Source organism: Ptychodera flava, chromosome 8 (genome assembly GCF_041260155.1).
Source record: "Ptychodera flava strain L36383 chromosome 8, AS_Pfla_20210202, whole genome shotgun sequence".
NCBI lineage: Eukaryota > Metazoa > Hemichordata > Enteropneusta > Ptychoderidae > Ptychodera > Ptychodera flava.
Window position 1 is genome coordinate 13942990 of NC_091935.1, and position 13909 is coordinate 13956898.

A 13909-nucleotide genomic window follows, 5' to 3' on the forward strand; every position below is an offset into this window, starting at 1 on the left:
AATGAAGATTACATAGAGATATAGAGTAGGAACGGTCTCCTTTCCTGAACAGCTGGGTCAGAAAAGATATTTATTTTTACATGTAACAAAACAAAGCTTTCCTCAAGTAAAACGAGGAGAATTACCGAGCGAATTTGTTCATTATCATTGGAAGCTGGTATGAAACAAAGTGTTATATTTGTGAACGAAAAGTAAACTACAAGTTCTTTTCCACGCAAGCCACTCTCGTTTATGTGTATGTGTCAAACTCACCGTCGAATACGTTGTATCGTCCTTTTGAACCACGCCAGTATTGTCCCAGAGATCGTACCCTGCATTCGTGTCTGGATAAAAGGGAAGAGAGAAATGTCAACCAGGAAACTAATCCATTCATAATCTATTCGTAATCAATACTCTATGTTCGTAATCAATATTTGCATTGACGTTGACAGTTTGCAGTGGAACGAACACAGACAGAATCGGTAAAGAGCTGTGACGTAGTTCCTGTTAACTACCGGCAATGAATGCTACGCGAGTTAACTGCAGCTTTAAAGAACTATAACCCTCGGTGTCCACTGCGCTTGACCCTCAGATTGAGCATGATTATTTAAGATGTTTGATTTTGAAGAAGTGGTTTACGACATGGAAAATGACTCCGGCAACTTTGTCAGTTTTAACTTTTGAAATAACGCTGGCACAATGTGTAAACTGATATGGAATGCCTCTTCATGATGTATAAAATGGCATGTGCCTTCGTATAGTTTTGGAGCTAGGATGATTTCGCAGTTACATAGAGCATCCTCTTTTACGTAATCATAATCAGTTTTGCATTTACCGAGAACATGGCTGTTTACACTTAGATACAGTCACATACTTGACTTAATTCAGCATTCAATATCTACTGGTTAATTTCAACGATGTAAACCACGATGTAAAAGATACGTCCACATACACCTACCCTTCACTAAAGGATCTTTGGATGTCTTTTCGTAGTTTGATATCACGCCACCCAAGTGACCAAAGAAGGAATCAAATCCGCGTTTCAAAGGAGTATAATCCAACTTTGAATAACCCAGGTGCCACCTGAAGGAGGTAAGAGAACAATGTCCATGATTCTGTGCTTCCATTTCAATCATATTATAATTAATTGATATAGTTATGACCTATACCCATATCAAGTACACTCTGTCTCTAAGAGGTCAGTATTTTAACGAGACCTCATTTATGCTAAGAAGTCATGAGTAAGCTTTTAATATTCTTTTTAGGGATTAGCCAGCAAAACTGCATTTATTAGTTTTGTGTCGTAATTTAGAACAAACAGAAATGAACACATCCCAGGAAATGTGGACACAAAATTTAAGCCATTAATAGGATATTCTTGAAAAGAAAATTCCCAATAAAATACGATCTCAAGAATGTAAAGTCCCTAATTCTTTTAATCCAGGTCTCTTACCGGTAAATGTTATCAGCAAAAAAGTATGGTGCTTAAATTGAATTGGAGTTATGGAAATCCGTTTAAAGATTCAATGTGTCCATCTTTAGTGAGACAAAGAACACACGCAGATATTCAATATTCCAAAAATCATAATTTACTGTTCTCAAAATTCCAATGTCACTTATTTAATTATGATTAAACAAATGGATATACAAACACCTGTAATAATTTGTAATAAGTTTTCAAAGCAATATTTGGACGTTCCTGAAAAGGAAATTGCTGACCCAAAATGGCAAAAATGGGGGATAAATTACTAAGAGTAGAAAATCACAAATATCGCCATGAAGCTACAAAGCAGAATATCTCTACCTTAGGCGCCCATAAACAAAATATCAAGGCCAAATGACTCGTTTGTCATGTAGATTTGATGTTTTACCGTTTTCACATTTTCACGTAAATTAGCATATCTTTTGGACCAACACATGTATTTGAATTAAACCAAATGTATTACCTTAGACGTATTTTCATACCATATACTAAGGTTTTACTCGCGGGAATTCTGAAATTTTGCAGATAATCCGACAAAAGCATCTGAACAAGACCTAAAACAGGTTCCATGGGGCTTCCCTGACCCCAACGATTTCCTGAGTCACTAAAGATTCATGTAAAACGATTTCTGCGTCTACTAATAATCTTTACTCTGGTAAAGTAATTCCTGAATAACGATTTTTCTATACTAAATATGACAAAATATACTTAAAGGTTCAAAATTCTCGGGACTTGCAAACAAATTGTAAATAAATTTGGCGAATGAGATCTAAAAAATTTGAGACTTGTATTTTAATTCGAACAACAGAGTTCTTCAACCAACATAGCAACTCTATGTAATATAAATGTCACACAATAGTTTCGAGTTTTTTTGCAGTTGACAAGCAATCAAACATGCATGCTTGCATACATACATACATACATACATACATACATACATACATACATACATACATACATTTACATCATGTTTGTCCATGACATGCTTAATCTATTACATATTGTGATACTTTTAATGACAACAAAACCGAAAATTGATGTTTGCACACTTAACTTACTTTCCGACGAGATGGGTCAAATAGCCAACATCCTTCAGCTTTTCAGGTAGAGTTTTAAAATTAAGGGGCAGTCCGCCTTTCGTGAAGCGCCGCAATATGCTATGCTGGAATATAAATACTTGGCATAAGTATCATTTTACCAAAAGTGACAGGGGATTCCAGGTCGTCAGACAAGATACTGTTGCGTTTTGATTTCATGTTTCAATGTCGAAACCCCCGACTTTAACACACATAAAGCAAACACAGTGGCGGTAAATGCAAAGATGTTACTGATCAATAAGGCCTTTGGACCTTGCCTAAAGGTAATAATTATAGGTGGTGATCTGGCCGAGTAGTTAAATGCGCAGGCAGCTTTACTAGGTGAGTGGATATAGCTTATATGCTTGAAATTGATCAACGAATCATTGAATTGCAGTTTAATTGACAAAAATAATAAACTGTTATTATACATACGTGAATGTGCATTGCGTATTATTCGATATCCACACCACGAAATTACATTCATATGATTGCTGTCAGTTGATTTCTTTTTCATAAAAAAAATTGAAGTCACTTCTCTAAAATTTTGTTCGGAGGTAATGCGACAGAGCTTTGAGCTGTTGAGTATTTTGGTTATAATACACCATGTGCTCACAGTTTGTTGCTATTGGCCAGAACAAGTCACCTGAGGGGAAATAGATACGTCTAGTGCTAACTTTCTTTTAGAATATTACGTCAGAGGATATTTTTTCCTCTGACTGTTTGCCCTGGGAAATAGTCGTTGCAAAAGTGCCCGGTCACGTGACTATAACCGAGGTGTCGTCTGCACTTCTTTAAAATTGATGGGTGGTTACAGCGACAAGCCTTTCTGGCAAACGGGCGAGATTTTGTATTTGAAGCGCGAAAGAATTTGAACAGCTCATTAGAAACAAAGATTCAAGTGCAACCAAGGATGTCATTCGTTTTTTGCGGAGAAACTGATACCATTATGACACTGTTATGAATTCGCCCTGTGAACTATGTTCGTTCTTTAGAATTTTCTGTGCAATGTCTTTTTCAGAGTATGGCTGAGCTGTATTATGGAAAGTCAATGATAACTATACGGTATTACCTACAAAGATACTTTCTGAGACAGTGTGGCGTGGACATCTCGTTTTTCTGCAATGTTTGGAAAACTAAAAGCTGAGGAAAAGGGAGGGACTTAAATACAAAGACCGGCACCAAAGGACGACACAAAATTATTCTGCTGCCTGATTTTGGTTCTTCAACACTACCGGGGGGAAGCATATAAATTGTAATGAGCAAAACACTTATCAGGAACTAGGTTAAATACTTAATCATTGTATGGATGGAAGGAATACATTAAAGCATATGAATACAATAATAACAGCACTTGCATGTGGTATATTATGAAATACCTATAACCTGATCTTTCTTAGGGCTATAACGCCCGTTTTACTAGCACACTTGGTCGTACGTTACCAGAAACACAGTGCTATACCCGTCGGCCTACGGCCACGGAAAGTAGCGATGTATTTCAGGTAACGCACGGCTCCTCAAGGTAATAACCCTCGTAACCTGGTATTAGGTGCTTATTTTATCGTCATTTCTATATTCACTGTGACTTTTTTCTGAAATCTTACTTTCATACTATGAAATGTTTGTCCATTTATAGACAAACGTTTTTACTTTTTACATCCCTTTCAGATTTATCAGTAAACCATGTTAAGGTACATACCTGCATACCAGTACGGAATGGGTAGTAGCCAGTCATCAGTGCAGTTCTAGTCCTGAGAATGTTAATAAGCATGCATAGCGACATGTCTGTATTGAAATGCTGGCATTATTCAGTTCAACAATTAACTAGAGATGTGAACGAAATAAGATTCTATGTTCATAATTGCCACGTTCCAAAATGAGATACAATCCGCCAGAATATTCGTTGCTAAGCAAAATATGATACTTACCATTAAATGACCAAATACATATGCACAAATGTCAGACAAATTTTTTGGTCTTACAACTTCATTCTATTTCTGCAATGGCTAATTGTACAGCAACCAATGCCTCCAACATAGTCAAATCCAATTCTTCATCCTTACATTTTTCGCCTACAATTGTCGGATAATTAGTTTCAATTTGAAGATTCGTTAAAGTTCAATCATTGTACAAATAAGATACTAAAATACTATATTATTTACAATTTGCATGTAATCGTTAGATCGTTGTGCAGTAAGTTTCCACATGAGCCATATTATCCAAGGTAGGATGCGCCTCGAGAACAGGCATTCGAACTCTATATTTTTTAATGATCTACCATTTGCAAGGGGTCATTTTAAATGTCCTGGAGAAACAAAAGTTTTCACCATCTTGGTTTTTCCAAAAATCTAAACTCATAATTCCCGATAGGGTTAAAAAGAGGCTAGGGAGGCGGACATTCGAAATATCGGTAAATTTCAGGTAAATCATTTCTCGGGTATAAAAAATTGCCGTAGTGACACCTGACTTTGATTCTTCATTTAGTATGAATATAGTTCATAGTTTTACTGAAGAAAGTTTGAGCAAAAGTTTGAATCATTCAGCGGGGAGGCGCATACTACAATAACGTGCGATTGCTAACCACAATGCATATGGTTAGCAATCGCCAACCAAATGAATATCAGGTACGTAGGACTGTACAATTGATATTTCATGAAGTCTTACGAAATTATTTTCAATTGTTCAATACAATTATATCACGTTCCTAAAATCACGCGATTGAAGGTAAACATTAACACCATAATTTGCAAATACTAATAATTAGCAACCTCGAAATTTAACCGCATGAAACTTCAGTAACAGATATAATTACTTTGTAGTTGAAATAATTTGTATTATTTATATAGTTATATATATATATATATATATATATATATATATATATATATATATATATATATATATATGAGACAAAATATATGAGACAAGGTAGTTTAGGATTTTTTATATATGGGTATTTGCCCACTTCCTCTGTCTGTCTGTCCATTGCGATAACTTCTTGACACGTTATGCACGTGTTACTGTGATATTTTGTGTGGAGGTGTATGGGGGATTGGGACAACCGCTTTTTGTTTTTTGAATAATGTCAATAATATGCAAATTAGGTAAAAGAACAATTTTTGGTAAAACGTTTTCTTCTACATCAGCGCTGGTTCGATAGCTTTTACAGTCCCCGGAGATTACCTGACTCACACTGTTCAAACTGAGATTAAGTATGCAAGTTTCTATTTTTATGGCAATTTTTTTCATTTTCGGTCAACAAGGAATCCCTCTTTTTTGCTATTTTGAGGCAAAACAGCTTTAATTTTTTTTATTTGAAGGCGCTCATCGGAAAGCTTTGATAGTTGGTACACAGGTCGAAAGGGATAATGTGTTGTGATAACTTGGATACTGTTGGACCTATCAGTTTTTCATTTTGTGTTAGTATGGGGATATTTTGAGATAGACTTTTCTATGTTTGGTAGAAATCTACTCTGAAATCACTAGACTGATATTTTGGAAATCTGATATGTACAGCTTGTTGCTTATTATGTGCCACTTTTGGTCAAAAATTATGAATTCGAACATGATTCTTTATCGGTGGTTGCGAGACAGTGTCATTGACACTATTTTTTCATAGTAGTATTTGGGCGCTATCGCCTCAATGGTTGATAATGGTTCACAGGAATTTATTCTATTCATCGCCGAACTTTGAACCAGTTGTAAGAAATCTGACCTCTTTTCAGCAGGCAATCTGATTAAAGCATAGTCTGGCGGTTACCTGTACCGCGATTGACCTTATGTCAAATGGCTGATACGGTTCTTGATTCCAATATGTACCTCCTCACCTAAACTGTCTCATTCTTCAGTGTCGAAATACAGACGACTACGTGAAACGTTCGATAAACGTTTTGCGTAATAAATTAGAAAATGAATAAAAATGTCATTTGCCTTAATAGTGTACATCTACTGGTGGGCAGTCATTTCCCTATGGCATCCGGATTAATGCATATCACTGAGTGACAGTGTTGCTGTACACTTTAAGACATAGATATTACTTACGGGGTACAGATTGGTTGAACGTAGGTCTGGTTGAATATAATGCCATTGTGACCAAGCGAGTTCAAGTGTGGTGTTTTGACGTTTGGGTTGTTCCAGCCAATGTCATTCCAACCTGGGTTATCAAAAACGTATTCGAGCAATTAGGCACATTGACAAATCTACAACATTACGATTTCTTTGCGATTGACAAAATACATTGAGAACGCCTTTTGTTGAAATCTATGCTTAGGTTACCGAACAAGGATTCAAACTATGACATGCTTATGGTTTTTAAGTATTATGTATTTATATCTTTCTTGGAACAAATTGCCAATATGAGATAGATGAACAGATTTCCTGGGACTATTTTGCCGAACAACGCCATTGTACTCACGGTGGTGAATATCAACAAGAATGGTGTGGTAATAATGGGCCAAAGCAGCATATTTTTATGCTTAAAAGTATGAATGGTACAGTAATCTAAAAAACGTATCTTTACACCAGAAGGAAAAGCCTTAAACGCTTAAGGAGCGCAAAGAGTCCCTGGTTGGACTTACCAAGGTCATCAGCAAGGATGAAAACGATGTGTGGACGTTTGACGTTCCACTCTTTCAACGATAAAATTACGGCAATGGCGCCAACTGTCGCAGCTAGGATGAGTGTATATTTCATGCCACTTTTTGACGAGTGTTCTTTACGTTGCATGTCGGGTGCTGTTGAGCAGAAGTGTGAAAAATGTGAAATATATTTAGGAACTTGGGAGGGGCTAGACCAGTAGACTTTGGATAGGATAGTGAAAATACAAAAAAAGTACAGAGTTGTCAAAAATTGCGACAAAGTGCTTTTTGCATAAACACATTCACCTGATTGAAAACGATAAAAGATTGGAATCCTAAAATAAATATGCGTGTGCTGTCAACTTCAAAAAAATAATAATTTGAACTTCAAAACACAGGGTATCTCTTATTTCTAACAAGCCACTCTTAAAGTCTAGTGGTCCGTCTTTATCTGCCAGGCGTCTTGAAAGAGGAGTGAATAATGACTCGCTGTAAATCAGAAGCATTATGAGAAAACATAATTGACAACAAATGTTTTGAAACTATTGAGTCATCTTATCGAGTAATTGGGCTGTACATACACATACAGCATGTGAATGAGAATGATAAGAGATGGACCATTAGATCTTGGGAGGGGGTGGTCAAAAACAGAAAAAAAAATTTCAGAGCAGAAAGTTAAGGAAAAAAAATCTTCAAACTAGTTTGTAAAATAAAAAATAAATAAATAAGAATACAAATGCGTAAAAAAATTGCAAAAGTCTTTAAAATGTTGAATTTGTGTTTTTAGATTTTACCGAAAGGAAGCAGCTTTCTGTATTTTAGTACATCCTCTAGGCACATTTTTAAGTTTATTGTATACATTTAGAGTGACTGTATCCCTTATACTGGAAGATGTGATCATCTTATCTTTTCAGGACTTTTGTATTCTGATAACTTAAAAATTATGAAATCATAGAGCCTGTTTTCTACTTGTTTCCTGCGTACAAACCAAGCAGGTACACTAGGTAAAACATTGAAACTATGGTATGGTTGTCAGACAGAAAGTTATATTTGCCTTTTAAGATCAAGGTGAACAGATGCAGGCTACATCAGGTCCATTTTTTCACAGTATTTTATTGCAATGGTGAATGCAAGAATGGGTGAACAAGTAGAAACACGTCAATAACGATAAAACAACATGTCAAGTCATTATATATTATTTTGCTTTTAAAAAGGCAATTTCAGTTCTTTTTTCTCAAAAAACAGCCTTAAACTCAACAGCAACACATTTTTTAACATTCAACAATACACTACGTAGAATGCCATCTATCAAACAAATCCCAACACAAAAACACATAAAAGGGTTGAACTTTGAAGGTTTCTCTATAGCAAATACTGAATAAATCTGCATGACTAATCGTTTGTGTGTAGCAAATGCTGAATGACAATTATCTGAAGAATTTTTCCACCACAAAAGAGAGCATGATTTAAACAAATTTTAAGGGACTTATGTAGCAAATTTCAAAGAAATTGGACAAGCCCTTTCAGAGAATACAGATATTTTGACCATAAATTGCATAAATTGCCCTTAAAAGACAAATATTGAATTTTCACCACATCTATACACATCCAATCAATTTGGACATGCTGCTACAGAGAAATAGATGTTTTGATCAAAAAAGGGCAAAAATTGCCCTGAAAACATAAATATGCAAATTTCACTATATTTTGCAAACAGCTTCTCAGCTTATCAAAATCTATTGTAAATCATGTGATATGCATGATGTTTGGCGGGGTGAATGTACGCATTTCACCACGCAGTAGAAAGGGAAGCCAGGAAACCCTAATAGTCAATTTTCAAAACTATAGGAAGATACTGAGGAGCAAGAAGACAAAGTTTCAGAGGAAGATGTCAGATGTGCATGAAAATGTGCTACTTGAATCTTCCGATGTTGATATATACAGGTAATCATACAGTTAGGGAAACTCATTGCCGACATTGTCTTTTTTCTGATTTGTCTCATTTATATGAATCATCTGTTCACAACAATTTCCCTTTTTACTGAAGGACGCACTTTGGAATGAACATATAACTGCATAGCCAAATAGCTGATATCCCGTGTGTTTTGATAATAGACTGCAAGATGATCTGCAACATTTCGCGAAATCTATCAGCAATATAAATCACTAGGCCATATGTATGTTGGGGTTACAGCACACAATCTTATTTGCGCTAGTGATATGGATGTACATTGTATCCTCAGACAGCGCCGAAGTAAAAAAAATTATAAATCGTAAAATTTACTCAGAAAAAAAAAATAGCACAGCTTTTCTCATTTGGAAAAAAATGTTTTTAGAAATTTACAATTGTAAAAACAAAGTTCACAATTTCATTGTGACCAACCCCCTCCCAATATCTAATGGTCCGTCCCTAATGAAGTCCGATTTTTTTGCCGAAGGGCACGTAAAATGTACTATAAATTTATTGCAACCCCATGTTCCCTATAGTAGAGTTTCCCTTTTGGCTGCGGTCACACTTTGCAAAGGGTGAGCAACGGGTTTTGGTTGTACCCATTCTCGCGAGCCAGAGCATAATGACCGCTCCGCCGACCTATGCAAAAATCAAGTTGTTGCCGCAAAGGGGCGCGTAGTTTACGACGATGATTGTACCACACAGAAAGTTTCGTAGCTATTTGTCAAATATTCAGAAAACAACCAGAAGATTACCGGCGCTGTTGTTACACACTGTACTCTGAAATTGCAGAAAGGTACACAACGTTCACAGCGACATAATCACTGAACCAGGGGCCTTAACGTATTCCCTGGCCCTGGTTCATGATAATCACACAGTCACACAGTCGCCAACACACGGCGACCGCTGTGTGGTATGCATTACATGTAGAAAAGCAGGGCACTACTATTCTAATGCATACCACACAGCGGCCGCGCCTTGTATCGGTCCACAAACGACTGTGCTCACTAATTACAAGTTCGCATATATGTTCTACCTCCATAATATGTAATCCTCAGAGAATTTGCAGATCAGAGCACTTATGGAAGTACAGTGTAGTACTCACTATGCACGGTGAGACACAAGAGGTTACGAGGATAACCTACCTCTGCGGCTTGACGAAGCCATACACTAGCGAGCAGACTAACGGCAATCCAACAGATAAAAGCAATCGAACATGTAACTGACGACTACGACAAGAAGTACGTAGACATACCTGATATCTTGAGTCACCTTCTGAGGTGACCTCGTACCGTACACAATAAATCTTACCAACCTATTGAGTGGGACGTCCCGGTCGTCGAACGGCGCCTGTGCGACTTTCTTGTCTACAAGCAATGTATTTTATTCACAATGTCAGGATCGACATGTCATAATGGCTGAAACATTCAAATTTCACGATTTACATTATGAAAAACATGTTTTTACTTTCACCAATCGCCAACATACTTCGGATACAGTGTTTACATCGGTCATTCTGGTCCCGTGCGACCTTTTTAGGGCAGTTCCGACAACCTTACCCTAGAGGAGCAGCTGAGGGCTGGTGTCATGACCCTTGAACGTTGGCATTAAAAGTTCAACACTCGAAATAGCTCTCGCACTATTGTTGTGGTAGGTAAAGTTCTCGTACATTAAACAACGAATACTAAGTGCCAAATATGAAAATTAGCAATTAACTTGAATGACACTGATAAATGTCTTCATTCAAATGTTAAAGCAATGTGAGCTCAACATCCGTACCAAGTTTCATGAAATTTGATGAATAATTTCTTCCAAAATAAGCCTAATTACGAATATTCATTAAATATGCAAATCAGCAGTTAATTAACAGGGTACAACTACATATCAATGCATGCCATTACACCACCAAAAGATCAACATCTGTGCCACATTTCATCAAATTTGATGCAACATTTCTAGACATATCACACTAATTACAAAAATTCATCAAATATGCAAATTAGCAATTAATTGATATGATACTGCTTAATGTCTTCACACAGTATTACAGTACTACGAGATCAACATTTGTATCATGTTTCACTAATTTGATACAATGGTTCTGGACATATCCAACTAATAAGGAAAGTTCATTAAATATGCAAATTAGCAATTAATTGATGCGATACTGACATATGTCATTGTGTGCTATCAGAGCCCTGTGTGACATCTTTACAAAGTTTCATGAAATTTAGTGCAGTAACTCTAGAAACAGACCTCTTTTCAAAAAGTCATTGTCAATGACATGGTCCCCACTTCTTCAATAAAATGGCCGTCACACGACCATATTTGGTCGGATCGCAAAACAATTTGACGTAGATATGCATGACATAAGGAGTAATCCTTGTACCAAGTTTGAATGAAATCGTTCCAGGCATCTCTAAGATATCTGCGTGAACAGACGGACGCATGCATGGACTTAAACATACCAATAAGTCCCCCCGAAAGGTGTCCGTGGGGACTAACAAAGACAGATGCATTTGCTTACGGCGCCTGTGCGAGAAAGATCAACGGAAGTATTTGAAATTTTCAACACACTCAGGCATGGTGTTGTAAATAATAACATTTCAATTTTAAACCTCGCGTGTAGAACTTTTGGCTTGAACTTCGCTCACTCTCACAGAAAACTTATCTGGTAGCCAACCTGTCGTCTTTTACTCCGCGAAAATAAAATACAAAGTAAATGCATATCATTCCAAATGTCCACGTTCCTGTTGTTGCCGACGCCATAATGATGTACAGCAAAATATACTCGATATCACAGGTGCCGCCAACTGATAAATTTCATCAATTTCGCAAAATCATCACAAAACATGTTTTGAAGGCTAATATACCAATTTTACGTGTTTTTGACCTTCACCTAAAATTTGGAGGGGAAAGTAGAGCTGTTCGTAACTGCCCTCCCACTGGCATACACGGAAATTGTGCCCTCCCACTGAATTTTGATGCCCACTGCCCTCCAGTATCTATGGTCTGCCCACTCCCCGCTCCCCACAACAATTCAAGCTCCCCACTGCCCTCTCCCCACTACTGAAATTCCCCGTTGCCCTCTAGATACCCACTAGGTAACCCAAGTCAACACAAAACCGAGCGAGCAGCTAGCAGTATACCTTGGAACATTGCTCCCCTCTTCCTCAACTTCAGTCAACTACGGTTTTCCCCTCCCTCTACATATGTTCAGGTACCCACCGTCCAAAATTTTCTCCCCGCCCACTGAAAATAATGAAATTTCTTCCCCGCCCACAGTAAATATCGATTTTTTCTCCCCGCCCGCTGATTAATTTTAGAATTTGCCCGCCCGCTGAAAAACTGCGCACGAACACCTTTTTGCACGAACAGCTTGGTTGGCGGCACCTGATATCATTGCGACTTGGACTACTTTACACGTCACCATCGTGTTTAGGGCTGTATGTACATGCTCACTACATTCTGTACTTACACAAGGGACGCCACAACTGTCTATGCGCCTTAATTTTCCATCAGAAAATTTCCACAATTCAGATAGGCATGTTATGTTTGGAGGCATAGTTCTCGCTGTGTCTGTCGCGCAATTAGCTATAAATCTCCATATACATTGATATCAGATATATTCTGGCTTGTATGATGGGCTTTGGTAGACTTGAAACATCGGGCCGATTTTCCATTTATGCTTGTCAGCACGTGATCAAAATTTAACGCCTTCCCCTTTCATGAGGTAATCACTAAAATAGCCTGGTGAAGGTCACATTCGAAGCGTTTGTGAACAAAACATTGAAGCCATATATTTAATTAGTCACTAAAACCCTCCTAAAAGACAAAAAAATAATATCTGCATTAGCTCATCGAGATTTGAAACCCCCGTTTTAACAAACTGCATTGAAATCATATGTGCATTCACGTTATCTCTTTCAATAAATACATTTTGTACAATTACGTGAATATTGTCCGACCTTTTGGAATCACAGAAGGACATATTCACTCAAACAAAACCCAATGATATTCATGGCGGGCTGAATACCTTTGGTGGGAGTAAAATCTTATATCGCATCATCATCATGCAACTGCCTTCATTAAAAGTGACACGATAAAGAAAGAAAGAATTCTCCAAATTTACCTACCTAATTCACTGAGTACTTGCAAAGGATACAACATGGTTGGATTGCCCATTACTAACTTCCAGTCTCCGACCCAGAGAAAGAAGTATCTATTGAACAGCAAGAAGTATAGCAATGTTCTAGATCTCAAATATTGTGGTAAGAGTGACCAGTAAAGCAGGAAAGTGGTATAGATAGGTCACTTTGGTGGTTTTTTACCACAAATGGTAAATGTAAACTAGATAAATCTACATTCCGGACAAAAGAATGACGCAATTCCGGTAAGAAGGCATGATACACACGAAACATATTCGATATATTATTTTGCCATTGGCTGATGATCCCTCTTTCAAGAGATCATGATACACGTTTTATTAACATTATCGTTTAAAGATATCTTTCCCATTATATTTGCATATGTAAATGATTAATACTCTTTGAATGCCTTCATATGGCCACAGTGAACTTTGAACTTTATTACCTTATAGCTGCACCAGGAGACTTTTCAAATTGATCGGTGTTGCATACAAATTCTTTTCGTGGTGACGGCGAACCGTTTGCAATCATGTCCAGAATATCCATATCATCAAGATCCGATTCTGCTTTGAATGAATGGTGCAATTAAATTTTACAGAGGGCAGGACAACACGTTCTCAGTAAAGAACAAATTCGAAGTTGCACAAGTTCAACTACGACGGTAAAACCATAAATGCCAATTTAAATAGTAATCC

At 37.1% G+C, this 13909-nt stretch overlaps 1 protein-coding gene across 1 annotated transcript; it reads right to left on the reverse strand.

The window, feature by feature from the left end:
- Positions 1-121: 121 nt before the first annotated feature.
- On the reverse strand, positions 122-10313 carry LOC139139528 (arylsulfatase J-like). The gene is made up of 8 exons (XM_070708441.1): positions 10212-10313; positions 7116-7271; positions 6580-6691; positions 4238-4289; positions 2521-2624; positions 938-1062; positions 253-323; positions 122-154 (listed from the first exon to the last, which is right to left on the reverse strand). The coding sequence occupies exons 1-8, from the start codon at positions 10231-10233 to the stop codon at positions 122-124; spliced, it is 675 nt and encodes a 224-aa protein (XP_070564542.1). The 5' UTR covers positions 10234-10313.
- Between the last annotated feature and the right edge of the window lie 3596 nt (positions 10314-13909).